General features: G+C 39.9%; 3 protein-coding genes across 6 annotated transcripts; 2 read left to right on the forward strand and 1 right to left on the reverse strand.

Annotated features, from left to right (window-relative positions):
• Positions 1 to 3,689: 3,689 nt before the first annotated feature.
• Positions 3,690 to 15,826, reverse strand: LOC5511177. 2 transcript variants are annotated; one of them, XM_032380482.2, is made up of 12 exons: positions 15,672 to 15,826; positions 10,742 to 10,810; positions 10,187 to 10,600; positions 9,664 to 9,782; positions 9,431 to 9,517; positions 9,043 to 9,147; positions 8,298 to 8,378; positions 7,875 to 7,924; positions 7,105 to 7,198; positions 6,784 to 6,846; positions 6,076 to 6,204; positions 3,690 to 5,589 (listed from the first exon to the last, which is right to left on the reverse strand). In XM_032380482.2, the coding sequence occupies exons 1-12, from the start codon at positions 15,790 to 15,792 to the stop codon at positions 4,261 to 4,263; spliced, it is 2,661 nt and encodes an 886-aa protein (XP_032236373.2). In that variant the 5' UTR covers positions 15,793 to 15,826; the 3' UTR covers positions 3,690 to 4,260. The 2 variants fall into 2 exon arrangements, with proteins under 2 accessions (XP_032236373.2, XP_001631584.2); XM_001631534.3 differs by lacking the exon at positions 8,298 to 8,378.
• A 260-nt stretch (positions 15,827 to 16,086) lies between these two features.
• Positions 16,087 to 23,284, forward strand: LOC5511165 (mucin-12). 2 transcript variants are annotated; one of them, XM_001631560.3, is made up of 7 exons: positions 16,087 to 16,352; positions 17,564 to 17,859; positions 18,223 to 19,896; positions 20,303 to 21,168; positions 21,269 to 21,293; positions 21,761 to 21,879; positions 22,298 to 23,284. In XM_001631560.3, exons 2-7 carry the CDS (start codon positions 17,565 to 17,567, stop codon positions 22,466 to 22,468), a joined length of 3,150 nt encoding a protein of 1,049 aa, XP_001631610.2. In that variant the 5' UTR covers positions 16,087 to 16,352; position 17,564; the 3' UTR covers positions 22,469 to 23,284. The 2 variants fall into 2 exon arrangements, with proteins under 2 accessions (XP_001631610.2, XP_032236371.2); XM_032380480.2 differs by lacking the exon at positions 16,087 to 16,352 and adding an exon at positions 16,730 to 17,262.
• Positions 23,285 to 24,819: 1,535 nt separating this feature from the next.
• Positions 24,820 to 27,893, forward strand: LOC5511168 (ankyrin repeat domain-containing protein 46). Of its 2 annotated transcripts, XM_032380479.2 has the most exons (3): positions 24,821 to 25,206; positions 27,244 to 27,305; positions 27,768 to 27,893. In XM_032380479.2, the coding sequence occupies exons 1-3, from the start codon at positions 24,911 to 24,913 to the stop codon at positions 27,830 to 27,832; spliced, it is 423 nt and encodes a 140-aa protein (XP_032236370.1). In that variant the 5' UTR covers positions 24,821 to 24,910; the 3' UTR covers positions 27,833 to 27,893. The 2 variants fall into 2 exon arrangements, with proteins under 2 accessions (XP_001631609.3, XP_032236370.1); XM_001631559.3 differs by lacking the exon at positions 27,768 to 27,893 and having other exon boundaries at positions 24,820 to 25,206; positions 27,244 to 27,729.
• The last annotated feature ends 20 nt before the right edge of the window (positions 27,894 to 27,913 follow it).

Below are 27,913 nucleotides of genomic sequence, written 5' to 3' on the forward strand. Positions count from 1 at the left end.
TTTGGGAAGTTTGTGTGGTATTCACACTGTGCGTTCTGTGATTGTATAAGTTATTTTTTGGATCCGATTAGCAATTCATATGGAAATGGTATCAATGACGAAAGTGAATGAAGGACCGGCTTTTACTGACGTAAAATACCGCCGCTGCTAACGGCATCTCACAAACATAATTATTTTTTACAAACGTCTAAAACAATAGGTAAGGGTTGCTGGAGATTTACCTAATAATTAAAAAGCGTTGGGGAGAAAAATTAAGATAGCAACCATGGGTTGTATTTTTCCATTATTTGATAACAAAACTTTGTTTTCGACGTTTACAGTTGGGGAAAAATCAATATCGCGCTTTTTCATAAATTTATAGTTGTGCTACATTAACAAACATAAAGAATGTCAACAATAACAGAGCGACTAAAGCTGTTATATCACCCGGGCATTCGTTTGCGATTATTTTGATATCAGGCCTGCGTATATTGTGTGTTTTGTATTGTTTTTATCTTTCACGCTTACGGAAATGCACTCAGCTATCGCTTTTATCACCCTGTTAGTTTGATAACAAATTTTAAGGTGTTCCGTTACGATCCTTTATAACACTATTACCGCGGCGATTAAAATCGCTTGTCGAGGAAAACAAAAGAAGGACCAAGCGTTGTATCATAAAATGACATTTCATCCTTCCAGCAGCAATTATAAATACTATGCTAGGAACCTAATTGACTGGTGTGACCTAATGGACTGACCTGATAGAATGACCTGACCTGATGGACTGACATAACCTGATAGACAGGCGTGACCTGATGGACTTGCGTGACCTGAAAGACTGGCGTAACCTGATGGACCAACGTGACCTGATGGACTGACGTCACCTGATGGACTGACGTGACCTGATGGACTTACGTGACCTGAAAGACTGACGTGACCTGATGGACTAACGTGACCTGATGGACTGACCTGACCTGACCTGATGGACTGACGTGACCTGATGGACTGACGTGACCTGATGGACTGACGTGACCTGATGTACTGACGTGACCTGATGTACTGGCGTGACCTGATGGACTGATGTGACCTGATGGACTGACGTGACCTGATAGACTGACGTGACCTGATGTACTGGCGTAACCTGATGGACTGACGTGACCTAATGGATTGACGTGACCTGATAGATTGACGTGACCTTATGGACTGACGTGACCTGATGGACTAAAGTGACCTTATGGACTGACGTGACCTGATGAACTGACGTGACCTGAAGGACTGACGTGACCTGATGGACTGGCGTGACCTGATGGACTGACACGTGACCTGATGGACTTACGTGACCTGATGGACTGACGTGACCTGATGAAAAGACGTGACCTGATGGGCTGACGTGACCTGATGAACTGACAAGACCTGATGACCAAACATTAAAAAAAAAACAGCAAGATAATAAGGCCATGGCAGGAAAGGTTAAGAGGGCTTAGTCACAGAATAAGAATGCAATAAAGGTTACACTAGTGCACATCGACACTTATCACTCTAACGAGGCCAAACCTGTTAAGGCATTTGTTTCTCTGGACAGGATAAGGGACTTGGAAAATGTCAACTATCTGCGAGACTGATCGTTATATAACAGAGATGGCAACTCCGAATCTAGGCTTTTAAAGGTCGCAAGCAGCCTTTCATAATACCGAGGGCAATATAAGATATATGACCCAGCAACTACCTGCTCAAAGCTAGTAAAAAAACATGAAACATTTGAAATCAGTCTGTGATTTGAAAAGCATTTAATCGTTTGCGTGCAATTGTCTTCTGGTTCCATGCGTTTAGTCCATATCAATCAATCTTCTATTAAAAACTGTCCTTTTTCTACCTTTCCGCTCCTTTGTGTGTAGGCTGAAAATTTAAATTTGCAGGATTTTGCGCAAGAAGCTAAAAGAAGCACCAAGGCTTGTATTGGTTATATTAATTAGCAATACAGATACGGATGCGTGTATTTTCTTATTATTTTGGATTATTGTGTACCCCAAAAGCGAAAAAGCAACTGTCAACTATTTTTCCTATTTTTTTTATGACAGGCAAACCCTCGATTGCCGTAGTCTTTTTTAAATCATTTGGTCATTTAGTGTTGCATGGTATTTGGCTTCTTGATAGATGATTTGTTTCTTTAAGGAGTTTTTTATCAAACTCGCCAGGGGATAAAATATCTCTAGTATTCGCCCGCGCAAGTATTTTCCGTATTTGATATGGCAAAATCCACAATTCATAATACCTCCCCAAGGGTGCATTCAGTGATATGTATAACTATTATTACTCCTTGGACGTTGCGGGGCCAGAATACATTACACACAAGAAACGCAATCTTTCACTTTTGCACGATTTAACAAATCCTCCGCTATCTCCATTTCCGTTCATTTTTTGTCAGCCCATTCTCTGCATTCCGTTTTTAAGATGGAATTATTTATTTGTTACAGATCAATGAGGGAAGTGCTTCACCTTTCCTGTTTATGTAATCTTATGAGAATTAACCCCTTTGGCATTCTGACATATTGTTACGTCGGGAGATTGAGTACTTGGGAGCGAGTACTTGGATATGGCGTCAAAAACCGCAACCCCTCCCTCCCCGAGGGGGTAATTAGCGAAGTTGTGACGCACGTTACCTTAAGTTCCTCCCATCCACCCCCTATAAGGTTCCCCTTTATCAGCATGCTGTAATTCTGTTGTTTTGTTTTGGCTTAGCTTTCCCAGGTATGAATATCGCCGACAATAAAGCACCGCGTGTATAGTCTGCCAGGCGCATATATCGCCCGTTGGCTCTTAATTTTAGCAAGCGACATCAAAGCAACTAATGTGCGTCATAGAAATTTGCGCGTTTAAAAGCAATCAAGAATACAGCGCTTGAAACGCGGCGCGCAGTGAGACTGTCACACTCAGCTTTATCCCCTGAGGTTAAGTATGCTATCTAATGATAAAAGTCTATGTTGTTGATTTGCCGCCGTGTTACGCGAATCTCTTGAAGGGAAACGGTATTCATGCGAGATAACTGGTGTCGACGAACATCGGTAAATGAAGAAAATCTAAGACAAATCTTGCTTTAAGCGGGTTAAATTTACAAGCTTAATAGTAAACAAAAATAACCCCGTCCACCTTAGATTTGTATACAAAAAAAATTCTCGAATATTAGCACGTCCATCCTGGCTTAGTTAGGAGTTTTTAATTTTCGTGGTTTCATATTTCGCGTTTTAGAGAATTAAAACAAGACTGTGGGTGTATATTTTCACTTCTAGTATGAACAAGATGGGTTCAATTGAAAAATTGTTTTCTCTTAGTATAAAAAAAATCTAGTGTGGTTTAGGAACAGGCGGCTTCTCTCACGATTGTGTTGCGCGATACTCGTCGTGTATTCGAAGTACCATGCCCTAAAAAATTCTATAAAAACAGGCGGAATAGTACCTTCAAAAGATCCAGAAGTTCAGCTTACTTTTAAGATACTAACCCTACTAGACTTTAGACACTATACATAAGGCATGCGTTCCAGTACCCATAAACTCCCAATAGGGAGGGGGGGGGGGGGGGTTAGACACCTCCGGGGGGTTATGGTGAGGACCTCATTCTCTAGTTTCTTCAACTCCTCCACATCTATCCGCCGTAAAAAGGGAAGGTGGTAAGGGTTTTTTTGATCAGTTGAGTGACGTGTCTATATCAAACCGTTATGCTAAGACATTCTTTATTATTTTTGTTCAAAAGCATCCAGGTATCTTGTGAAATTCGCATTTATCTGCACTTTTGCGTCATAAACACAGATAATAACGTACATATAGAACGCTTTCCTTTTAAGCGCACAGCCACTAATCTAACGGCACATTAGTGAAACCAACACTTACAAAGGCTGCAATACTTTTCTTAGTGGGGAAGGGGTGGGGGTGCTTTGATAAAGTCATGGCCGGACGTCCGTCTAAGGGATTGCACGTTTTTTGTAACGTGTTCTGTTGAATTTGTCGAGTATGGAATTGAGGATACTTGAGGATTAATAGGGTGAAAATAATAGCCTTGGTTTTTTTTTGGCCCGGCATTTCTATAAATGTAACTTTTTTTTAATATGTGAAATCCAGATTTGCTTGCGTTTTCGGATTTGCTAGCGTCCCAATCAGCCGTTCTGGGCTCGTCACATAAGCAAGCGCTGCCGGAACGGCTTCATGGGATACCAGGTGGTGACGGGCTTTGCGTCGAGTTCTTGTGAAATCCTAATTTGTCTGCGTTTTTGCGCGGGATGAAATTAAACTAAGCCTTCCTGATCCTGACCCGTGTCCCTCCTACTCTGTCGGGGTCATCCACCCTCAGTATGGCGGGCGTGGCCATGAGCTCAGCGTCGGATGGGAACTCGTGGGCCCCAGGCGTCGCGCCGATAAATGTGGCCAAGGGGGACTGGTCAAGGTTCGGCAGTCGCGCCCTTGGCATGGTTGCTAGCCGCTGATACAACAAAGCGCGCCCGCGACCTAGTACGCTCAATTCACTGTTTTCTTGTTGCTGCGGCAAGGGCGGGGTAGACCGCATGGCGGATTGAGCGCGGGCTCCGTGTCCTAATCCTGGACTTTGGCTGTCTCTGTTGAGCTGGCGTTGTTGTCGTCTAGGCGGGGGGGCCGGAGATGAGCCGTATAAACTCTCGTTGTCCGAACTGCTTAGTGGGGGGAACTCGTTATCGTTGAAAATACCCGGTATGTTTGGGTTGAATTTGTTGGCCATTGTCATCGGTTTGGGCGCCGCATTGGCAGAAGCCATCCCCCCTGAAGGCCGCGGATTGTTCTCATCGCGCCTCCCCAATTCGGCCTTCTGCGCCCCAAACTCGCTGAATGGCCGTTTCCCCGTGACTGTCGTCTGCTGAATGGACGGCTGCGTCTCTAGATGAAACTGGAACAAGTTCTCGTTCTCTTCCTCTTCGTCAAAAGCTGCGAAATCGTCATAATACTCACCACTAACATCGTCAAACACTAGCGCATCATTTCTGGGAGGTCCATAATTCTTTTCGGACCCTTTCACATTAGTACCCATTAGTACGACATTTTTGATAGTGGAAGCTTTCAATTGATAGTCTCCTCCATATTCCTGGGCCATGTGATTTGCTGATTCATTAGAAGCTTCTTTTTTATTAATTTCATCTTTCAAGGGCTGCCTCTGATTGGCCAGTTCGCCTTCTCTAAGGGGCTGCCTCTGATTGGTCCCTTCTCCAAGAGGTGGCCTCTGATTTGCTCCTTCCCCTAAGGGGATTGGCTGATTGGCTCCTCCCTCGATTTGTTGCCTCTGATTGGACACTCCTTCAAATGGATGCTGCTGATTGGTCAATCCATTGTCTAGATGACCCGGTAGAACAGCGGTTAGTATATCTACAGGTTCTCTGATCTGCTCCCGGAACTTGCCATGCTTGCCGTGGTATTTATCCGCAAACTGTTGCCCTTCTTTCCACAGGTCTCCCGCGTCTGGTGCGTTCATTGTCCCATGTCCCTTCTCTAGATCATCTGTGAAGTTCTGATGATCATATCGCCGATATCTGCGTTGGTGGTCAAACTTACTCAGCTCACGGAACTCTTTCGGGATCTGACGGCCTGTCTTGTGCTGATAAAAAAAATTATTGAAGAAATAAATGTCACATGATGAAAATGACTATAAACCATGAACACCGGAAAGATGTACGGCATGTATGTTCCGTCCAATCACTCGCGTGATCTTCAAACAGTCAACTAGAAAACACGTCTCAACAAGTCTCAGTGTCTGAATTCTCGCGTCTGATTCGTCAGAAGACAATAAACATTCCACACATATTTTAGGTGTTCGCGGTCTAACTGGTTGCGCTATCAACGGACATTAAAAAGTCACATCATACTTAATATTTAAGTAAGGGTGGCCGATTAATAGAGGTACCACTGTAGGTCATTATTGTTTTGACAAAACAGCTCCAGCCTAATATTACTTGGAGAGAAGGGCACGTTTCACGCAATTTCTTCAAAATCTCACTATCTTTATATGTTTTGCCTGTATGTTTAGTACAAAAAAGATCCTATGTAGGAAAGCTTAAAGTAACATATAGGAGAGTGTTCCTACCGCAGTCTTCCCTCTAAGCTGGTCCCAACTGTCTCGGTACAGCCCAAGGTAGATGTTAACGCCATGGATGCATTCAGCCATCAGACGTTCCATCTGTGCAAGCCGTAACTCCCGCAGGTACACCACACGCTGTCGAGGGACAAATGGGTAGGCTAGCTAGCATCAGCAACGACAACAGTAATGCCTAATGCACACTAGCGACATATCGACATGGACATAACGACATAAGAGGAAAAAACATGTTTTTTTTCTTTTATGTCATTATGTCCATGTCGTTATGTCGGGCTAAACATAGTGCGCGCGCCCATGTCGTTATGTTGTTATGATGCTAGTGTGCACTAGGCATAAGACCAAAGGCAACAAAAACGACATGAAGCATTCACAAGAGAGTGGCACAATGACCCAGTGGTAAGAGCTACGCCTCTCAAGCAAGAAAACCAGGATTTGAATCCTGGGGTTCTTTCAGACGTCTAAAAACCTGACTCTCTGAATTGGGAGTGTGAATCCCTTGTCTTCTCGGATAATTTGTAATGGGACAAATTATCCAAATGGAACAAGGCATTGACACCCTCTAGCAGGTCAAACCCTCCCACTTGTAGGGGGTGGATATAACAGAACAAGTGTGCAACATTATTGAGCTTCTTCTTTTAAATTTCCAATGGATGGTGGAATGGCCTAATGCAACTCTTTAATGGCTTACTCACTAACCTTGGCTGCTGCATCTAGCATTCTCTCAGGCAGGGGGCGTCTTGTCCAGATAGCTTCATCTAGCTGTGGAGTGAGAAGGACAAAAAAAAGGACATGTTGACTAGGGCTTTCACCCTTCGATGGCAAGTATATTACAGGTATTTGCTTCTAGAAAGTGTTTTACAGGATATAGTATGAATTATTGCAGAAAAAAGGGAATGTATAAGCAGTATCTCTTCTATTATGTTATAATATAACATACAATAACAACTTAAAGTAGATGAAGAAAGCTGTCCTGCTATCCACAGTACCAGCAAGACACATGGAAACAAAATTGCATACCTGCATCTGATTGACCCTGTACTTCTGGAAACTCATGTTTTCAGGAGGCATGTTCAGGTATTCATACAGACATGCTACAAGCCCGTTTACTAACCTGCAGAGAAAGATATTTAGTAAGAAGAACACCCTCACCTGTTGCCTTCTGAATCATGGAAAAATAAAGTAAGAAAAAGAAATATATAAATTAATGTGTGCATTTATCTTTTAGAATATATAGTCCAGACTTTCCTGGACTATATAATATATCTTTTTATATATATCTTTACATTTACTACTGTAGACGTGGCCATCCAAGCCAAATTCTTGACACTAACAATACAAACTCTCTTCTATCAAGCAAAAGTGTTGACTTTGCAACTCATCTTCAAACCACAGAAATGAGCTTTTGTCAGTCAAGCTCCACATTTCTATCATTCTTTTCATCAAATCATTGCTCATAATGAAGAAGAACATATAGCTATTTCCTTGATATTGTATGCCATCTAGGATAAAATGATGCTTCAATGACACATTTGAATCACAGACACGCAAAGCATCAAAACTTTTGACTGACAGAAGTGTGAGGATGTAGTGAAATGAACCAACAGAAGTTTGAATGGAATTATTTATGCCTCCGTAAATGCAGAGTAGTTTTGCTGTAGTTTTGGAGCATTAGCCCATCGTTAGAGAAAAAGAGAGGGTATTATCCAAGGTGGTCACAGAAAAAGGTGGTAAGCTATTAAACACAGTATTTATAATGAGCAGAAAATAATCTTCTAGTTGTAACTTACTGTGGCAATTCGCCTTGTCTCTCTCGCTTATATATAATTATATCTGCAACCTAGGGAAAGAAAACAAAAAGGCTTGGCAACAGTTCTATTTTTGGAGTAAAAAAATATGACAAAAAAAACCTGTCTTCTTAAAAAAAAAAAAAAAAGGCACCAGTAGGGATATGTAGTGTTTGGATAAAAAATGTTCTAAAAAGAAGCGGTTTAAAAATTGATTTAGGGCAAGTTCCTGTATAATTCCTGTATAATTTCCACAACTTTTAAAATGGTTCTTCCAGTGACTCAAACAGTCTTATATTGATTTCGTAATTTCGAAAGCTATACCCTTTGTTATGTATGTTAAATCTTGGAAATTAAATCTTGGCACACTATTTTGGTGATTGGCTGCTTTACCTAAGTTTTAATAAATTCTCTCTCTCACCCTACCTGTGTGTCGAAAACATTGATGAGCCGCACGGAATACAGGTGAAACAAAGCATCACTAGGATGGCGGCAATCATGGAAAACCTGGTGAAAAAAGGCATAAATAGTACATACACCTATTTCAATAAAGATTGTCATTGAAATTGGCAAATGGCGATTGGCAAATGGCAGTTCTATGACCGAAAGTAACCATGAGTCTCAAAGAATATGGGTAAATCAAAACAATTATCCGTTAAATGTTGCCAATGCTTGGCTCTGACATTGCTTGACTTTAATTAACACCTTTAATTTCACAAATAATTAGTACCCATAAGCCATTTACCATTTGCTGTTCGCAATTTGCAATGACAACCTTTTATGAAATAGGTGTATATAGTGTAATGCCACAGGGCAGCAAGTCTATAGTAAGTTCCCGAAGAATGCCTTCTATGGAGAGTAGGGGTGATGTACAGAGATAAGGGTAAGGTTTTTTTTTGGGGGGGGGGGGGGGTGTGGAAGGCAATATTTTAGGGGGTTCAAAAATTGAGCTTACGATCTGCTCAATCATGGGAATTTTATTTGGTTATTGACTAGCATTGGAATGAAATTTTTTCAGTCCATGTGAAGCATACATATATATATGTGTGTTCTCCCGTCCAAGTACCTTGAGTGTTGTCAGTCAAACCTGCATTTTTTTATACTCTAAAGATAAGGTGGTCATGGTGGCACACCTTAAACAATGCACAGAGACTAATTGTCATCACTGTACCTTCAGGATGTTCCCATTTTCCAGGATTTCTTGAAGCCCTTCATCAAAGCAGGAGGTGCCAAGTTTCAGTACATCAAAAAGATAGACAAACTCCCTTGTACCAATCTATTAAAAGTGACAATAACAACTGTTCAACTACCAGTAATTGCTCAAATTAGCACCACCACCAATTTTGTTTAATACCAGAATAAGCAACTTGCCTATGAAATTAAAAATTAAATAAGTGCTTGGGCGCTTATTAAAGCAACCAAGATATGTATAAGTTTTTACTGAGCAAATCAAATAAAGCATTCAACTCTCACAATACCAGCAACCAATTCATCTTGCCATATCTAGAAAGATTGAACCCTTTGAATATATGAAAGCTTGAAATTTCTCCAATACATACCAACAACCAGCATATCTTGCCATATCTAGAGAGATTAACTCCTTCACAAGACACTCCTATCACACGCTGCTTGGAAATGTATGCAATCTACAACAGCAGACATACAGGATTAAATAAATATATTTCCATTACAATTGAATATGTTATAAGTATGTGTGTTGTATGTAAAGCTGGGTGAGGCGGCGGGGGGGGGGGGGGGGGGGGTAAATAAGCTTTATTCCGCATATACTTACAGCATTCTTAAATCGGTCGTTAAATGCTTGGATCACAGCTGTCTGGGGCAGGCAGTGTGGAGTGATGCCATTATTTTCATCATCAGAGTCAAGATCAGAGTCAAAATCATCCATCAAGTCTAAAGAATGTCAACAAGAGAATGTATTATGTTATCGGAGTATAGAAACATTCAATATCAACAATCAAGTCTACAAAGCGCAATCAGGAAATGTAAGATGTTATCAGAGTAAAGAAACATCCACGAGAATCAATTAATATATACAACAGAACAGCTCAGGCATCATCCAACATGCTAGAACAGCACTACTGGAAAATACAGGAGTTAGATTTGCTAGGCAAGAGAAAGAGCTAATTTATAGTGCAGAGTCAGAATTGATTTGAAAGGAAAACGTGATTCTGAAGCATTGTTTCACGATAAGCACACTATCTAATCCAATCTTCAGAGATTTGAGATTATGCAGATCAGAGTATGATGGTTTGAAAGATGTTAGACCTCATATAAATACCAAAGTGCAATCTTACACTTGTCAGTGTCAAGTGGAGCCCTCTGTAAAAGACTTATCCCTTCATCGCTAGGATCCCTTCTGGTTAAATCCTTGCTTGGCTTCTTGTATGGAACTCCTATCCCTTTGAAATGTCCACTTGCAGTCACTGGTTTGTTTGTGTTCTGAGCTAATTTGCCTGTGCTGTTGGTATGTCCATCATTAGGTTTAGTGTGATGTTTGGCCTCTATGTTAGCTGAGTTTTTGGTGCTAGCAAAGTTGGGAGTAACTGGTTTGGTTGTTCTTGAATGGCAGGTCTCAGCACTGTTTGCTTGGCTAAATTTACTACTTCCATTTTCCTGCGAGACTTCAGCATTTGATTGTGTGTCATGCTCTTCAGGGTTTCTCACAGAATCCTTGACCCTCATGGCTTCTGCCGTTTCCAAAATAAACACTGAAAACAAGAAATAATAGAAAAATTGAGAATTAAAATTGTTATTGGAAAGCAACCCAATGAACCCAATGATAGCTCAGTAGTTGTGATCTGATAAGGTAAGAAAAAAAGATTTTTTACTTATGATTTTTTAATACTCACAGTTATCCAGTTCATGACCGAAGAAGTTCATACACCCGTGAAGTCTCTTTCCACTTGAGCACAACACAACTAAAAAAAAGTAATTAATAAAAAACAAACAAGTTAGTGCTGCTTGTATTTTAATGAATTTTCTCATCAGGTTTAGAAACAAAATTTAGGTATACCTGAGTAAAAGAATATCATTTGACATACATCAAACAGATAAAATATAGGTATATATAATATTTACGAGGGATTCCTGTGGAATCCCGAAGTCATAAATTGGGCTTTTTTTTTCGCCGTCGTCATTGCCAAAACAACATTTTCATACCCAGATCGTTTCTGACAGATTTTGACCGAGGTGCACTGGATACAAAAAAGCCAAATGATTAAAACTCATATACGATTGCTTCAGCCTCACGGTAGGTGTACAAATCTTATCAAAAGCGAACTACAGGTTCCAACATTACAAATAACTCAACTAAAGATTGTCAACAAAGTCGACAAACGCAGAGTCAAGGATTGTTAGTAAGCTTGCTATAACCGAAAAAAATAAGACGGGAGACATGTTTACGATCATCCACATGTGTTTATCAAAGAAGCTTCATGTTTACAAGGACGAGTACAAACATTGCTTCTTTTATTATTTTTCCTTCAAGGAAGTATTGGCTTTACATATTTCATAATATTAAACTTAATATTCACTATTTTAGGATATAAAACTGTCCAGTTTTTCGATTGCTTTACTCAGACATGGTAGTCAAAGACATCTATTTGAATTGGTTGCTTTACTCACTCTCAGACATTTCAATGAACATTTCTTCACAGAAGTATTGGGGAGTCCTGAACTAGTAAAATCCAAGAGATAGTTAACTTTGACAATAATATTGACACCGAAAAACCCAAAGGGTCGAGGAAAAATGTTGATACGCGTGTCAGATTAAATAGAATATCCTCAATTTATTTGTCATTGTAAAGCTTAATGGGAAATACGATAATCCTTTTTGTTTCTGGGTTCGATGAAATGCTTTATTTTTTAACGGGTTTTAATCACATACTAGTTTTCAGCCAATCACATCCCTTAAGGGATGGCATTACGGTAACTCGCAAGATGGGAAGCCTGTGTACTATTTTTCAAAAAAGCCAATCAGAGATGTCCATTATACGAGAGTATCAAGTAACAAAGATTGCAAGAGAATCGCGCTAGTAAATCGTACTGTTTGTTATGACTCAAACCCCCTGAGAAATCTCTTATTTCTTGAAGAAATAAGGGTCTATATGTTTTCAGCACTTGGAGAGGTCCCTGGAGGCTAATCAAAGACTCTAAGGCAATGTTGTGGTTCGTATTCGATGTTTATTTCGTTAAAAATTCCGGAGTTTCGCTTCGGAGCTTTTGGCGGTTCTTGCGTTTGTTTGTGGTGTTTGGTTCGTAGTGTAGCATATAGTTATATCCACTTTCATAGAGTGCTTTCTGGTATGGCGGGGCGGCTTGGTTGAAGGTTTCTTTGTCTGATGATAGTGTAGATAAGCGTTTGTTGATACTGGCAGGGATATTCTTTGTGATAGTAGGTGGGTGGTTGCTCTCGCGGTGGACGTACTGTAGTGGGGCGTTCGGTTTGGAGAAAGGCTGGTAGGTGTTGCGGTTCAGGTCGAATGTGACGTCTAGGAAGTTGACTACTAGCTTGTTGGCTTCTATGGTGATTCGCAGTCCGTTGTTGTTGAAGATGCGGCATAGTTCTTTCTTGATATTTTCTGTGTTTTTAGGTGTGGCGCTTGTGATGGCTAGTCCGTCGTCGCGGTAGAGTCCTACGTTGATGTTGAGGTCTTGGAGTTGGGAGAGGAGGAAGTTGGCTATAAGTTCGCATGTTTCAGCGCCGTTGTAGCTTCCCATTGTCACGTCGAATGTCGAGTTGCCTTTTTTGTGCCAGGGTGTTTGGTTGTGAACTAGGATAGAGCTCTTGGCGTGGGTTATGATGTTTTTTTCTTCAGCGGTGATGCAGTCGTAGTTAGCGGCGAAGTCGAGGGCTTTGTTTAGGAGTTCTTGGCTGATGGATGGGTAGCATTCCACTATGTCGAAACATATAAAGTTGGATGCTGTCTTGTTCTTTGTTGATGTGAACCAGTCGATTATGGCTTTAGTGCTTTTCCATTGGTGAAAGTTACGTTTTGTTGCGATGGTGGTGTTGATGCGGTCGAGGATACTTTTGCTGATCTTGCCTATTTCGGACTTGGTAGGGTTGATGAGTCTGCAGGTCGGTTTATTAGCGAAGTTCGGTTTGTGGTCTTTGAGTGTTATAAATGCTTGTTTGTTGGCGGTGGTGTCCATTCTATCGTCGATTCCTAGTTTTGTCGCGATGTTTTTGTTTTCTTTGTGGATGGCTTGCGTGGTCTTGGGTGGAGCTTTCTTGTAGGATTTTGTTACGTCTTTTTCTAGGAGATTCTTGTAGGCTGACGGTTCTAGTTTATAGAAGTTGGTAGTTTTGTCGGCGGCGACTAGGAGCTTCGGTTTATTTTTTATGCGGTCGCTGTCTTCTTTTAGTTTGTTGAGGAATGGGCTGCTCGCTTCTTTGAATTTTACGGACTGGATCATTTTCAGCATGTCGTTTTCAAAGTCTTTTAATTCATCAATAGGAGGAGGGTTTTTGGTCGATTTGAAGCCGTACGTTTCTTTTGAAAACGAAGTGGGATCAGGGTTGAGAAAGAAGTGGGCTTTCCAGCACATTCTGCGTAAAAAGTGCTCGGTCTTTTCGATGAGGCGTTGAAGGTAGTCATTACGTGATGGTAGTGGGATATTCTTGGACGATTAGTTGATGCTGAATTTTTCCATTATGGGTAGCCGTAGAGTACTTGACAAGCTGAAACTTGGAGCTATGATAATGCGTGAGTGCAGGCGTTCATATAACAGTGCTCAATACATAGGTGTAGAGCGGGATATATCTTGGTTTGTAGGAAAAAAACACGCAAACTACCGTTTCATCTCTACAAGCCTGTTTCGTGGTTGCCCACTCATCAGAAGATTTATTAAGAATATATTACTATCATCACTTATATACTATCTATGTATAAAATTAACATAAAAAACACAATCAAAATCAGTTATAGCTGCATGAGCAACACCAAGCAGATAATTGACAGCCACAACAAACGCATAATCGCCTTATCAATAACAACCGAAGACACCCCCACCTCCCTCGCCACCGCTAATAACAAAACATGCAACTGCAAACAAAAGAATGCGTGCCCCCTTGACGGAAACTGCCTCCAATCATCTGTTATCTACCAAGCCACTGTAACAAGAAAGGACAACAACACCTCCGAAACCTACGTAGGACTAACCGAGAATGAATTCAAGACAAGATATAGAAACCACACCGCCTCATTCCGACACGCTAAACACAAAAACTCGACCGAACTAAGCAAGTACATATGGAGCCTTAAAGACAACGACATAGAACACTTTATTTCATGGAAAATCCTGTCATCTCACTCCACCTACAACAGCTCTAGCAAAAGATGTAATCTCTGCCTCAAAGAAAAACTTATCATTATCCGCCAACCCAAGCTATCAACTTTAAACAAGTGTAACGAGCTAGTGTCTTCGTGCCGCCACAGGAACAAAGCCTTGTTATGCAACAGCTGAACTATTCAATTTCACCATAACAGCCATTCAAATTTCACGCCCTATTTTTATGTTAATTTTATACATAGATAGTATATAAGTGATGATAGTAATATATTCTTAATAAATCTCCTGATGAGTGGGCAACCACGAAACAGGCTTGTAGAGTTGAAACGGTATTTCGAGTGTTTTTTTCCTACAAACCAAGATATATCCCACTCTACACCTATGTATTGAGCACTGTTATATGAACGCCTGCACTCACGCATTATATATATAAACTTGAGTGAAAATTCCTGTCAGCCAACAACCAGTCTGTCTAAAAGGATCCAAGATACCAGGGCTCAGTAGCGAAAATATAAATATAGTGTGAAGAAAGACGCTACGATTCCCAACTTTTAGACATTATTAAAAATTTACTAAACGTTTCGGCCTTTCGGCCTTCTTCAGTATAATATATATATATATACTATGCAATTTAACTTCAGTGTGATCAACAGCTTACTTCTTTTCTGTTGAACATTGAAACAAGTCCATTTGAGTAATATTGTCTAATGGTGACCAAAAAAAATATAGATAATAACTAAATATAATTTATTTCAAGGAAATACTATAAGCACTCGATACTGTCAACTCCTTGTACATGGGCAAAGTCTAAGTAAATCAGTTTTATCAAAATTACTAAGGTTACATTTAAAGACCAAGGTATTTCAGAGTTAATTCATGCCCAAGTAGTGGATAGTTACCGAAGTAAGTATGGGGTATGGGGTATTAATAGGACAATACCCCCAGTATTACATAAGCTACTTTATACTTTTGTATAGGGGAGTATTTTATTAAAGTATTAAAGTATTTTTTTTTGTAATAATCTTAGTGACAGTATAACAATTGTGTGTTAGTTGTAATGTAAGACCTTTCCCTTAATCAACATAAGATATGTACCCGTCCATGTAGTGGAGGCTACATAAGTAACTGTGGATTGTGGATATACTGAAGTTAAGTATTGTCCTCATTTTCATTTAAATCTCTGCAATGAAGCCCCAACAGCTTAGGTAAATGTACTTATATTCTAATAAAACTTAGTAACCGTTAGCAGTGATCATTCAAAGTATCACTAACGTCTTTATGAATTTACTATTGCCTTCTACACATCAAAACAAATCTTATTTGAGAAATCTTATTTAAGAAAATCCCGAGTTCACGCAGCCATGCGTCTATTTTGCTTAAATTTTGCTCGGAAAAAGCATGACAGGATGTGCTTTCTCATCACATTTTCAGCTCAAATTATTGGCAGAAATAAAAAAAAATTCACTCAAACATTGTAAAAGTTACCTTGTGATAGAGTTAATTGTTTCTTTTTCTCGTCAATACTGTGTACGATGCCTTCATAACTGTCCTCGGCTGTTTGAACTTGTATTTTCGAGCCGACAAAATCATTTGCCCTCGAGGACATTTTGCTTCAACAACGCGGGCTCTGATACACTATGCGGTTTTGCGTTTAAATGCTGTCTAGCACAGGCATCCCATTGCTTTGACTATCGAGAATTTTTTTCTCATATTTTGATCCCGATATCTCAAACTTTTAATGGTTCATAATCGATTTTTAAGCGTTTTGGAGGTCGAATTTCCAGCATATTACATAAAAGCAGTGAACAGGTAAAACAAATCAAGTTTTAGGTTGTGGACCTCCTGTGGTTCTGATGTATTTTGTGACGGTTTGTGACAAGAGACCACGTGACTTGTTGTATTCTTTGTTCGCGCCATGATAGCTCGTCAGAGGCTCGCGCCAAAACCAAATCGAGCAGCAAAGACATGTGAAGATTGTTTACATCTGAACTATTTGCTCTAAAACTACCTAGAAACTCAGACACCCAACATTTTAGGAGATTTAACAAAGCGGTCTTTAACTTTCAATGTCTTAAAAGGTGTAGGAAATCGGTAAAAATCGAGTGCAGTACCGAAGTGTAGATTTGGGGGTCCGATTTGGGAGAGGAAATTTGTGGTTCGTGTAAGGTAAGTAATAAGCTATCGTTTTTGTTGTATTGCGATTATACTGGAAACATTTCTAAACTGTGAAGGGCTTCTGATAAATCTGTACTTTGGTCTTGGTGTGTGTGAATGAAAGGCTACATATAACAAATAAACATTGGCCAAAAATCAAAAAAGTTTGTGCTACCCTAGTTTGGTAGCACGAGGGCACTTTAAATTAGGGTTACAAAACCTACCGGAGATACAAGTTCGATTAACATCAAATTGAAATTGAACCTTATATTTCCGACATATAATAAACTTGAGGATACCACCTATCATAGTTCTGGGAGTTATTACTGAATTTGATTCCACTATACTGTTGGAACAATGAATTCATTTGAAAGTAAAACTTTTGTTTGTACCGTTCCTACATTTTTACACGAGCCACAGAACTGTATATTGATGTTAATATACATGGTATGCACCACATAACAATGAGCTAGAATTGTCGGGGTAAAATGGAAAATCATAGCAATGTTTACTTTCACCCCTCTTCAGGGCTTTGCCCCTCTGATGTAAACGTATGGGGTACAGGCAGCCAATACCACAATGTCTTTTCGCATACTTCTCATTTCCCACAGTTTTTCATCGCCACAACATTTGCAGGTTCCTATAAACCTTTTTCCCTAGATAATATTTGATATAAAAAGCTTTAAAAAGTGGATTTTAGTAGTAGTTTCCAACGGATCCTTGGTTCTATCCAGGGCCCCTCCTATGTAATCCAGCGCTCTGAATATTTGACTCAGTTTCGACTGTTCCGTATAGCGAAGAAGATCTTCGCTTGGCATTTATTTGTGGTTGTGATGTGGATACATTCGAGGTTTTCCCCTCTGGGAAACTAATCAATACTCATGAAAACACGTAGTCGGAGCAATGGCCCAAGGCAAAGGCAGTAAGAAAGTTGTTTGTGTTGTATATGACGGTTTCAAATATTGTTCAAACCGTATTTCGCTCGACATCAAAAAGCGAACTCTTATTATATCTTTGCTTGCACTTTCCTCCGTCGATTTAAAGATGTTACGTTGTAAATCGCTCTTGATGTATTCCTTTTGCTTGTCTGTATTCTCGGGAGAACTCATATTAGCTCGTTTTCTATGAAATGGCTGTGAAAATGTAAACGAAAGCGTTTCTTTGCCATGTTGCATCCTGTCATTGAGCGCCATTGTTTATCAATTTTCTTTCGTATTTTGCAGAATGACGACAAGTTCTGGGGTCGTTTCAAGCAAAGACGAGTCAGGAAATAAAGAAGGAAACTCAGATAATTCACTGGAAGAAGGATCGGCAAAGGGAACGATCGCAATTCACGAAACACGTTCACAGAAACTTTCCAAGTTGGGCTCTGAAACACAAGAGGAATCGATAAAGAGTTCATCGTCTGTTGCTTCAGAAATCTCGCTTCCAGCACCCGGTGTCTCTACCAGAAGTAGCTCAAGACCTGCTAAACGACAAAAACTATCGAACGAACTGATATCTGCGATTGGAAGTCAAGGTACGCAGGTTTTTTTCGGTATTTTGTTTAGTGTTTAGATGACCAGTTGAGTATCATGGCCGCCATGATATTTTTGAAATCAGACTACTTTTACACCATCGTCAAATAGAATTGTTTCAAATAATTGGACAGTTTTATAGTGTTTTCCATTTATTTTCTTTGTCTGGCTTTTGTGTTTTTTTATTTATTCTACTAAATTTTAAACAATAAACAAAACTATTTTAAATTGAGTTCTTGTAATCAAAGATTTTACAAAAATGTCTGCTGAGAGGAAGTGTCTTTGTTCATTTTTTCATTTCATTGTTCAGATTGTGTTGACAGCACAAAAGTGAATTAAATTTTTTTTTTAATAATTATTTTCAGATCTAAAGGATGAGAGTTCAACCGGTTCAACTGCACAAACACAAAAGCAAACTCCTGGAAGAGTAAAGAAAAAAAGGGTTAAGAGACAGTGGGAGTCCTGGGTTAATCGGGACAAGAATGCATTCTTCAAAGCTTTACATGACTATGGCAAAGACTTTGACAAAATACAGAGTTTTATTGCAACCAAGCACAAGCGACGTGGCGATCCCTTGAACCTTGTAAAGAATAAAGACCAAGTGCGCCATTTCTACTATAGGACATTAAATAAAATTTTAAAGTACATTCCAGAGGACAAACAACCCACTGGGGAAACAGACCCACACCAGAGAACAACCAATGAACTTTTTGCCTTGATGTGCTATGGGGAAATGCGTAAGAAAGTTTGTGGGGGTCTTTGTGGTAAACAGTGGAAGAAACTTACGGAACTCATGGCTGATGGAAGGGCCTCTATACGGCAGAATGGGCGAATCATTAGATTGCGAGCACCAACTTTTAAGAGTACAAAGGAAGCAGAGCAGAACCAGGGTCCTCCCCTCCCCCAGAAACTACTAGTGGAGTTCTTGCCTGTTGACAATGTTGCCTGGGCTACTGTCCAGAATCTCTCCCAGAACCCACGGCTTAGGACAAGTGTTCGACCAAAGAGACCTCTTAGTGTTATGCTCAGTTATTTAATGAATAAATGGCCTGTAAAATCTCCATTTACTGGGGAGGCCCAAGAATTATGTGTCAGTGTTCCTGTAGGGTTTGACTCATTGGAGGAGTCTACTGCGTCTCCTTTTGAAATTCAAGCAGCAACTCCGCCAAATGTTGTCACATGTACAGTTGGACAAAGTACAAACAACGAATTAACCAATGAACATGAGTCTTCGACTGGATCACCAGCCCAAGCAGACTCAAGTCTGTTGTCGTCAGTTAGTGGACGGTCTACTGGAATTGCTCCCAGCAAGGACACCAAATGTCCAAGTTGTGGCGGACCTTACAAGAAATGTGCCTGTGATAAAAAATCACCAGGGAAGGGTACACAAGACAAACCTAGAACAGAGAATTCTACATCTGTGACTAAGCTTTGGACTTCTGAAACCTGTGGGAGTATAACCGTTGGTGAAATTTATTGTAAGTTAAAAAGACCTCCAAAGTTAAAATTTGAGTACAGTTGGATGAAAGAGGATACTTGCAAGACTACTTATTGCTCCAGCTCATTGCACAAACTCATTGATGTGGCTAAGACCGAATTTCAGAATTTGAGAAGATCTAAAGCTGCTTCCAAGGAGAATGCTACAAAAGAGAATGCCAGTGCACCTCTGGCTAATGTCACCAAGACAACAAGAATAGCTCCAAAACTGTCTCTTATGTTACCTACTATAGGCCCTTCGCTGGGTAACAGCTCTGTGGATACATTTGCTGTGCCCACTCAAAGTACTAACTCATACAATGTGGCGTATAACGCTCGAAAACGTGCACGTCGAAGGAGAGAGTATGCTGGTCCACCTACAAAGAAATTACTGCCACGGCCAGGACAGAACTCTGCTATTCCAAAAGGTGCTGTAGCAGTGTCGTTCATTCCCCAGCCTGGGCAAGCAGTTGGCACCATACTTGCTTCTAATCTACATACTGGTGCAGGAACAGGCTACTTGCCGATCGTGTCCATGGCTCATTCTACTGCTGTCAAATCAGGTCAGTTGACTAGACAATACATTCATCTGATATTCCACTGATTTGTTTAAAGATTATGGCAATTAGTGCTACTTGTTCATCCAAACTTAGGGCTTTTAAATGAAAATACCTTTAAATACCTTATGTCCTTGGATGTAGACCCTGATGTTCTGTCACTTTTCACAATTTAGTGACCTGTATTGGGGGATGTTAAAATCACCACAACCTCACTGTGGGTGCAACTGGCATATGACCAAATAATCTGTTTACAATGAAAGGCTAGATAGTGAATGCAACATATATTAAAAAACATACACATATAATGCAATGCAGAAGTTCTAGTCGCAATCTTTGTAAATGCTGATACATTTACTAGATAAAGTAATTATATTTTTAATGTATTCACGCTTTACTTATTTTTCTTCAGGAACAAGAGGCCCTCCTAAAGCATCATCATCATCCACTACTACCACATCCTCCATATCAGCAGCATCACAAGCAACTACAACAACTCACACCATGCCATTAACACCCGCAGCTTCCCCTGTCTCTTTTTCAGACCAGTCTGCAGGCTCCCCCATGCGGCTTTCAGAACCTGTTACCACGGTACTTGAGTCAGGAGTTCAACATCCAATTACAGACCAGTGCTCTTTGTCGCCGGACATCAGCATGTTGCCCATTACTGCAGTACCAACAACCGCAGGATTTACCAGTTCGGAAAGATCAAGCCTTGGCGCATTATCACTAAATCCCCAAAGTGGAATTCCTTTCACTGATGTCAGCATACCCATGGTCTGCACACCTCTAGATGGGTTTCCGTGCAGTACGGGTACTAATGTTCTAGACAGTATAATAAGCTTAACACCAGGCAAGATAGGACAATTTGATTCTTCTGTAACAATGAATGAAGACTCAACATCTGAGTTGCTTGCAAGCATAATGGGACTGACTAAGACAACAAGTGGTTTATTAGTATCTCAGACTGTTAGCACTCATACTACAGCAAGCACTGGGATTATGTCAACCGCTGAACCGCATGTGGAGGAGTTGAATTCAGGGATATCCAGTGAAATGCCAACCTCATTTGGTGGACTTGGAGATTTGCTTTCTGGTACTAGCTCCTCCACCCTCACTCCAGGTTTCTTCAGTAACTCAGCTGTGACTGTCTCCTCAGTTGTGACAAGTGATAAATTATTATCAGGGGGTATCACTTCAACTACATCTCCAATAACGTCTCCTCGGTTGTCACCAATTCGGACAACATCAGAGCAGCCCTGGTTGAATGGGGGAGATGTAAGTTTTTTTTATTTCTTGTTTGTTTATCCCTTTTGGCATTTAGCAGTTTTTTTTATCAATTTGTTATTAATCTACTGATTATTTTTTTTTTCAACAGACTTCTGATTCCTTCAGTTTTCTTGGTGAGTTATTTATGTAGTTGCAGTAGTAGTATTGGCTAGTTGTTATTTTCCCATTTATATATGACATGTTTTAGAATTCCAATCCAAAACCTTAGCAAAATAATACAAAGCATCCGTGTCTGTATCGAGCCCCCCCCCCCCCAATATTTCGCAGCCAGCTGCAGCACTTTAATGTCTGCCTTTCCCCCCCCTTGCTCTGATTGCAATTGATATGAACTAATGTCTTTCTTGGGCTAAGTTTGAATGACATGATTTTACTTGTCATTCCAAACTTAACTAGGAGTATACAAAGAGTATAAAATTAAAGGCTCTGAAAAAAAATTACAATTTTTTGGGATTATTTTGCTATATCAAAGTTTTATATACTATTTGTACTGTATGCTCATGTAGTTTGGATATATCGCTTGTGTGCACTAGACCTTTGGAGGTTAATATTCAACGCAATATGACTGGTGCTGTCTCCTCAGATAAAATCATTGTGTCTCCTGAAAAAGAACGCCACCCTGTCCCAACAGAACTACCTGTTGCTACGATGGACACAGCTTCCCAAGATCTCTTGCTTACACACAAGCATCTACCCATTGGGGTAAAAAGCAATGCACGACTTTGTAGTTTATTTGGCAACCAGATAAGCTTTCAATTGTAATCAAGTATTAGTACCCAGACACATTGCTATTCCATTGTACAACCCTTTCATACAGGTCTATGACGAGAAAGGCTTATGTACAGTATTTACTGTTGGAAAGTCATGCTGGAATGGTGTGCACCAAAAAAGCTGTATATGTGCTAACCCAGCTCGAGATTATCTTTAAAAATCATCCAAGAATCATGAATCAGATTGCAATAGTGGCTTCTTGAAAAGTTCGTATAGAAAGAGAGTGCAAGAGAAAACAAATACTTGTGAATCTTGTATATGAAATGCGCGTACCATTTCCATTTTTTTTTGGAAAAGTTGTCGGCCTCGTTTTCTAAACCATCAACCTTTGTTTCTTTTTTTTTTTCAGATGGAGGCTATTCAGACGATGATGGATGAGAACAGTGTAGACTATGTAAAAAAATTCCAGGATCTGGTAAAGGATATATCTGCAGAGAACAATAGCTCTGACAGCAGTGGTTCAGGAAATACCCTCTCCTTCAGAAACATCCTTAGTAAAAACATTCCTGAAGACAAGTAACTTTTCTTCAACATTCTTAGTAAGAACATCCGTGAAGAGAGATAGCGGATCCAGGTCAACCTCTTCCCCAAAACATTCTTTGTAAGAACATTCCTGAAGACAAATACAGCCTAAGTTGAACCTCTTCTTCAGAAAGATCTCATTAAGAACATTTCTGAAGGCCAAGTAACAGCTGAAGGTTAACCTCTTCTTCAGAAAGATTATCAGTAAGAACATACATTAAGACAATTAAAGCCAAAGGTTAGCCCATTCTTCAGAAACATTCTCATTAAGATTATTCACGAAGACCAAGTTAAAAAAAGTTACATCTCAGGTAAATCCATTTTTCATAAACATTCTCAGTAAGGTCACCGTGAAGACCTCTTATTCAGAGACATTTTCTCCGATCAACACAGACGACAGCTCGAGGTCAACTTCTTTTTCTGAATTCAGGAATAACAAACAACATTCATGAAGACAAGGAGTGGTTAGGGGAACATTTTCCTTTATTTACAACATTTTAGATACCAATACAAACATAGGAAAATAATGAAAGTGAAAAAGAAATGAAGAGTTCTTACAAGTATTTTGAAATAAGCTCTATCTCATCCTCAAAATTTGCTTCTCTTTTTAATTACATTATGGTATTGTTTATATATTAATATTTGAATAGATAAGGTTAACTACAAGCATGCATCCATGCTGCAAGCCAGTCATAGACTATCCATGTCCTCTGTACTTTGGAAACCATATGACATTACTGAAGAGGTATTCCCAAGTTGCGATGCTTTTAATTCGTTGGTTTGAGTTTTGAGATGAATAAAGAAAAAAAATTCACATTAGTGTACATTCTATGGACTTAACCATAAGTTATTCTATCAGAGACATTGATACCATAAAAGCTTTTATGCAGCTATTCAATTGGTTTTTTATCAAAATAAAAATTCTTCAATATTAAAGTTCCCCCTGCCCTCTACTTTATTCTATAACTAATTTTACTTCAGCCTTCCCAGGGTACCAGAGCCTGCAGACTTCTCTCGTCCAGTGACGCTCAGCAAAAATGCCGCCACATTTTGCTGAGCGCCACTGGATGAGAGAATTCTGGAGGCTTTGGTACCCAGGGTAACTTCAGCCGCGTTGGCGTATTAACCCCTTAACTTCCTGGCCATTTTGAGCTGATTTTACAAAAAAATATTTTGAGTTTTATATAGCCCGTCAAAGTCAACTGCTGCAATGGTTTCCAGCAGTTCTTAGCGGTCCCATCCCTTATCCCTCGTCGCGGTGCTAATGCGAGCACAAATATTGATGGTTGCTTAAATTTGTTATGAAAAATACAGCTATGAGCATATTGGGAGAGTGCCTTAGGACATCATGAAGTCTATTGAGGCATAATTGAGTGGATTCATGGTGATACTTTTCTAGTTTGGCTTTGCATGGATGAGAAAATAATTTTCCAATGAACCACCACAGCTGTCTTTTATAAACCAAATTGATTCCAAAATTTTTACAATGCTATTCTGGGTCTTAATAATCTGGAATTGATTTGTTTGGCCTTGGGGAGACTTATAAAAACAACCCGTCTGAGTGTTGACTGGCCATTCACTCGTGAATTTTTCCCCGGTTCTCCCAAAATGCTTTGCAATCTCTTATGTCAGCAAGTGGTTTCACAAGCCTTCAAGGATTGAAAATGTGTTTTGAGGCCATGGAAATGGACCTAGAAGATCAGAATAAAGCTATCTATTGGTGTCTTGAGATGTGTTTGCCGATCTCTCTCCCTTGTATGGTATTTTGATCTTTTAATTGAGAGGGTCGGTCGAATCTGATGTTTTCCTTGTTCGATTTGAAATTTATTAAAGAACGTGAGCCATTATTTGGCTGAAGAGTAGTTTCTATCACATTGGTTGGAGCAGATCTTCAAGACCATTATTTTTAGACTGATGCCCAAGTATCTTCATCTCGTGTTTATTTTGCATTTATGATTTTTTTTAGTTGAGGGTACTTCTCAAAGCCGAAACAGGCCGGCTGAGGGCTCATTGTGTTAAACTGAAGATTTACAGCACGACCAGTAAAACCTTGAACACCGGAAATTTGTATGGAATGTTTGCTCCGACCAATCATCCGCGGTATAGTCAAACAGTCAACTAGAAACATGTCTGAATTCTCCTCGTCTGATTCGAATTTTAGGGGATCACGGTTTTAATGGTTTCGCTGTAAATCTTTCGTTCTTTTTTCACATTTTTGCGGTTTCTCCTATTTTTGGATTCGACCTAAAAATATTTCGAGTTAAAAAAGGTAACGATGAAGACACATTTCGGCACTGTCATCAGCATCAGGTCACGACATTTGAGCGCTTCGAAAACAATTCCAATTGAGTGGGATACCTGTCGTGCTAACGCCTGCCATAACTAACCTTAAGATTTGCGAACACAGACGGAAAAATAATAGGTTTATTGCAGAATCAAGATGTCAGAAAGAGAAAAATGGTCATTACTTATCGCTTCAATGAAGAATGATACATCTATGGTCAGAAATTTGCTCTGCAGTTACACGGGAAACATGAATTTTGACCGAGATGAAAGAGGTCGAACTCCAATGCATATGGCGGCCATGAGAGGGAATGTAGAAATGCTTGAACTTCTATATCAACACGGCGGTAAATTGGGAACAGTAGATCTTATCGGAAATACATTGATGCATATGTGCAATCATGTGGACGTGCTACAGTTCCTAGTAGATCATGGGCTTTCGGCGACAGAGAGGTATAAACCGGCGTGATCCTTTAAATGGGGTGGGGGGGGGGGGGGGGTTGAGACAAGCAAATCAATTGAGGTTCTTCCTTGATTTGATTGTTTAGGGGTGGGGGGGGGGGTTGAGACAAGCAAATCAATTGAGGTTCTTCCTTGATTTGATTGTTTAGGGGTGGGGGGGGGGGGGGGTTGAGACAAGCAAATCAATTGAGGTTCTTCCTTGATTTGATTGTTTAGGGGTGGGGGGGGGGGGGGGGGGTTGAGACAAGCAAATCAATTGAGGTTCTTCCTTGATTTGATTGTTTAGGGGTGGGGAGGGGGTTGAGACAAGCAAATCAATTGAGGTTCTGCCTAGATTTGATTGTTTAGGGGTGGGGGGGGGGGGTTGAGACAAGCAAATCAATTGAGGTTCTTCCTTGATTTGATTGTTTAGGGGTGGGGGGGGGGTTGAGACAAGCAAATCAATTGAGGTTCTTCCTTGATTTGATTGTTTAGGGGTGGGGGGGGGTTGAGACAAGCAAATCAATTGACGTTCTTCCTTGATTTGATTGTTTTGTTTAGGGGTGGGGGGGGGGGTTGAGGCAAGCAAATCAATTGAGGTTCTTCCTTGATTTGATTGTTTAGGGGTGGGGGGGGGGGGTGAGACAAGCAAATCAATTGAGGTTCGTCCTTGATTTGATTGTTTAGGGGTGGGGGGGGGGTTGAGACAAGCAAATCAATTGAGGTTCTTCCTTGATTTTATTGTTTAGGGGTGGGGGGGGGGTTGAGACAAGCAAATCAATTGAGGTTCTTCCTTGATTTGATTGTTTAGGGGTGGGGGGGTTGAGACAAGCAAATCAATTGAGGTTCTTCCTTGATTTGATTGTTTAGGGTTGGGGGGGGGTGGTTGAGACAAGCAAATCAATTGAGGTTCTTCCTTGATTTGATTGTTTAGGGGTGGGGGGGGGGGGTTGAGACAAGCAAATCAATTGAGGTTCTTCCTTGATTTGATTGTTTAGGGGGGGGGGTTGAGACAAGCAAATCAATTGAGGTTCTTCCTTGATTTGATTGTTTAGGGGTGGGGGGGGGGGGGTTGAGACAAGCCAATCAATTGAGGTTCTTCCTTGATTTGATTGTTTAGGGGTGGGGGGGGGGGGGGTTGAGACAAGCAAATCAATTGGGGTTTTTCCTTGATTTGATTGTTTAGGGGTGGGGTTGGGGGGGGGGGGGGTTAGAATCTGGGAAAAGTAATCTGTCCCCCTTACTTTCATCCCTTTCTCCCTTCCTCCATTAACACATTCTCATGTTTGAATCACTGGCCTTTATTATACCTAGAGATGTATGCGCCCAGACGACTTTGGGCTAATATTTTTAGTTCGTCCATTTACATACTCCTTCTAGAATAAAGACAGGCCTTGGACCCATATATGTCATGACCAGCAAACCAAATGATTTAGTTCGACTGAACGATGTACTAAATCGTTTAGGTCGTCTGGACAACATTTAGTTTGTCTGACCTTTATACCAGATAGACTATCCAAAAGATGCATTACGTCTGGATGCATTTATACCTCTCTAGTATAAAAATAGCCATTATCTCTAGCTTTGGTTGTTTTGAAGCTTTTAACGGTTTTTGATGATATTATAAGAAAAATGCCCTTCAATTTATGTTCAACTGTTACCTGTACATACTTGCTGTATAGAAAAAAAAGAGGGAAAAGATGATGGATTTGATTCATTGAAAACATAGTAAGCTACTTGACACTCATATCTGTTCCACGTCATTCTCTAGCCTAATTAGTTATTGGAAGTTAATTATTGGAAATCAATCAATAAATCAATCAGTATTAATAATATTGTATTGTTATTTACCAATCTAAAACTGAAATTCACATGAGGACTTTATCATCAGTTGATAAAAGGTACCAATTAATCCAATTGATTATTAGTTTTCTTGAGAAAGTACACCAGGATGTTATTTCATGCCATAGGACCAAGTTGCGAATTATGGCGTAATGGTAAGGAAGAAAATGGCTATTGATGACTAAATAAAAACATTTTCCCTTTTAGGAATATCAATGGCGATACACCACTGGTGCTTGCAATGCGATTTGCAGCCAAATCAGAAGTGTGTAGGTTTTTAAAGGAGCTTGAACAAAAAGAAATGCTATCAAAATACACATCAGCAAAAGATATGAGCAGTTGGGAGTATATTTCTGCTGAATTTGGACCTTACAGAATACTAGTTGTATTGCTATTTATAGCTTTGTTATCTCTGTATATCACTTATATTATTATTGGTGACCTTCCTAGCAATTCGCAGACACTAGAGCATGTGCTTCATTAGAGTTAGTCTGTAACCAAAGCACAGAGGGGTTGAAAGAAGAAAAAACAAATAAGAATAAATTAGTAAAAAAGCATAGGCAAAATTATTTATACAACTCATAAATCATTCATATGATTGATCAAGGGTCTATGTGTTATTAGAAGACACACACACGCTTAGCATCGGCATGCACTTACCCAAACTAGATTGTTGCTGAAGGAAACATTATATAAAACAAATATAATTTTTTTTGTCCGTCCACTAATAGATGAACAGCAGACGTCACGGGGTATCATCATCAGCAGTCACGTTTGTGTTAATGACACGCTGTGATATCAACTGTGCCTCTGTTAGAGGACAGACCCTCAAAAATGTGTTCTATTTATTAAATATAGTATATATATATAATATAAT

Source organism: Nematostella vectensis, chromosome 10 (genome assembly GCF_932526225.1).
Source record: "Nematostella vectensis chromosome 10, jaNemVect1.1, whole genome shotgun sequence".
NCBI lineage: Eukaryota > Metazoa > Cnidaria > Anthozoa > Actiniaria > Edwardsiidae > Nematostella > Nematostella vectensis.

Coding starts and splice junctions, on each gene's coding strand:
- LOC5511165 (XM_032380480.2), top strand. CDS start 17,222: ATGAAAACACGTAGTCGGAGCAATGGCCCAAGGCAAAGGCA. Junction 17,263..17,563: donor AATGGCCCAAGGCAAAGGCA/GTAAGAAAGTTG, acceptor CGTATTTTGCAG/AATGACGACAAGTTCTGGGG. Junction 21,880..22,297: donor ACAAGCATCTACCCATTGGG/GTAAAAAGCAAT, acceptor TTTTTTTTTCAG/ATGGAGGCTATTCAGACGAT.
- LOC5511177 (XM_032380482.2), bottom strand. CDS start 15,792: ATGTCCTCGAGGGCAAATGATTTTGTCGGCTCGAAAATACAAGTTCAA. Junction 8,379..9,042: donor AAAATGGGAACATCCTGAAG/GTACAGTGATGA, acceptor TTTTTTCACCAG/GTTTTCCATGATTGCCGCCA. Junction 7,199..7,874: donor AGACAAGGCGAATTGCCACA/GTAAGTTACAAC, acceptor CTTTCTCTGCAG/GTTAGTAAACGGGCTTGTAG.
- LOC5511168 (XM_001631559.3), top strand. CDS start 24,911: ATGTCAGAAAGAGAAAAATGGTCATTACTTATCGCTTCAATGAAGAAT. Junction 25,207..27,243: donor GGGCTTTCGGCGACAGAGAG/GTATAAACCGGC, acceptor TTTCCCTTTTAG/GAATATCAATGGCGATACAC.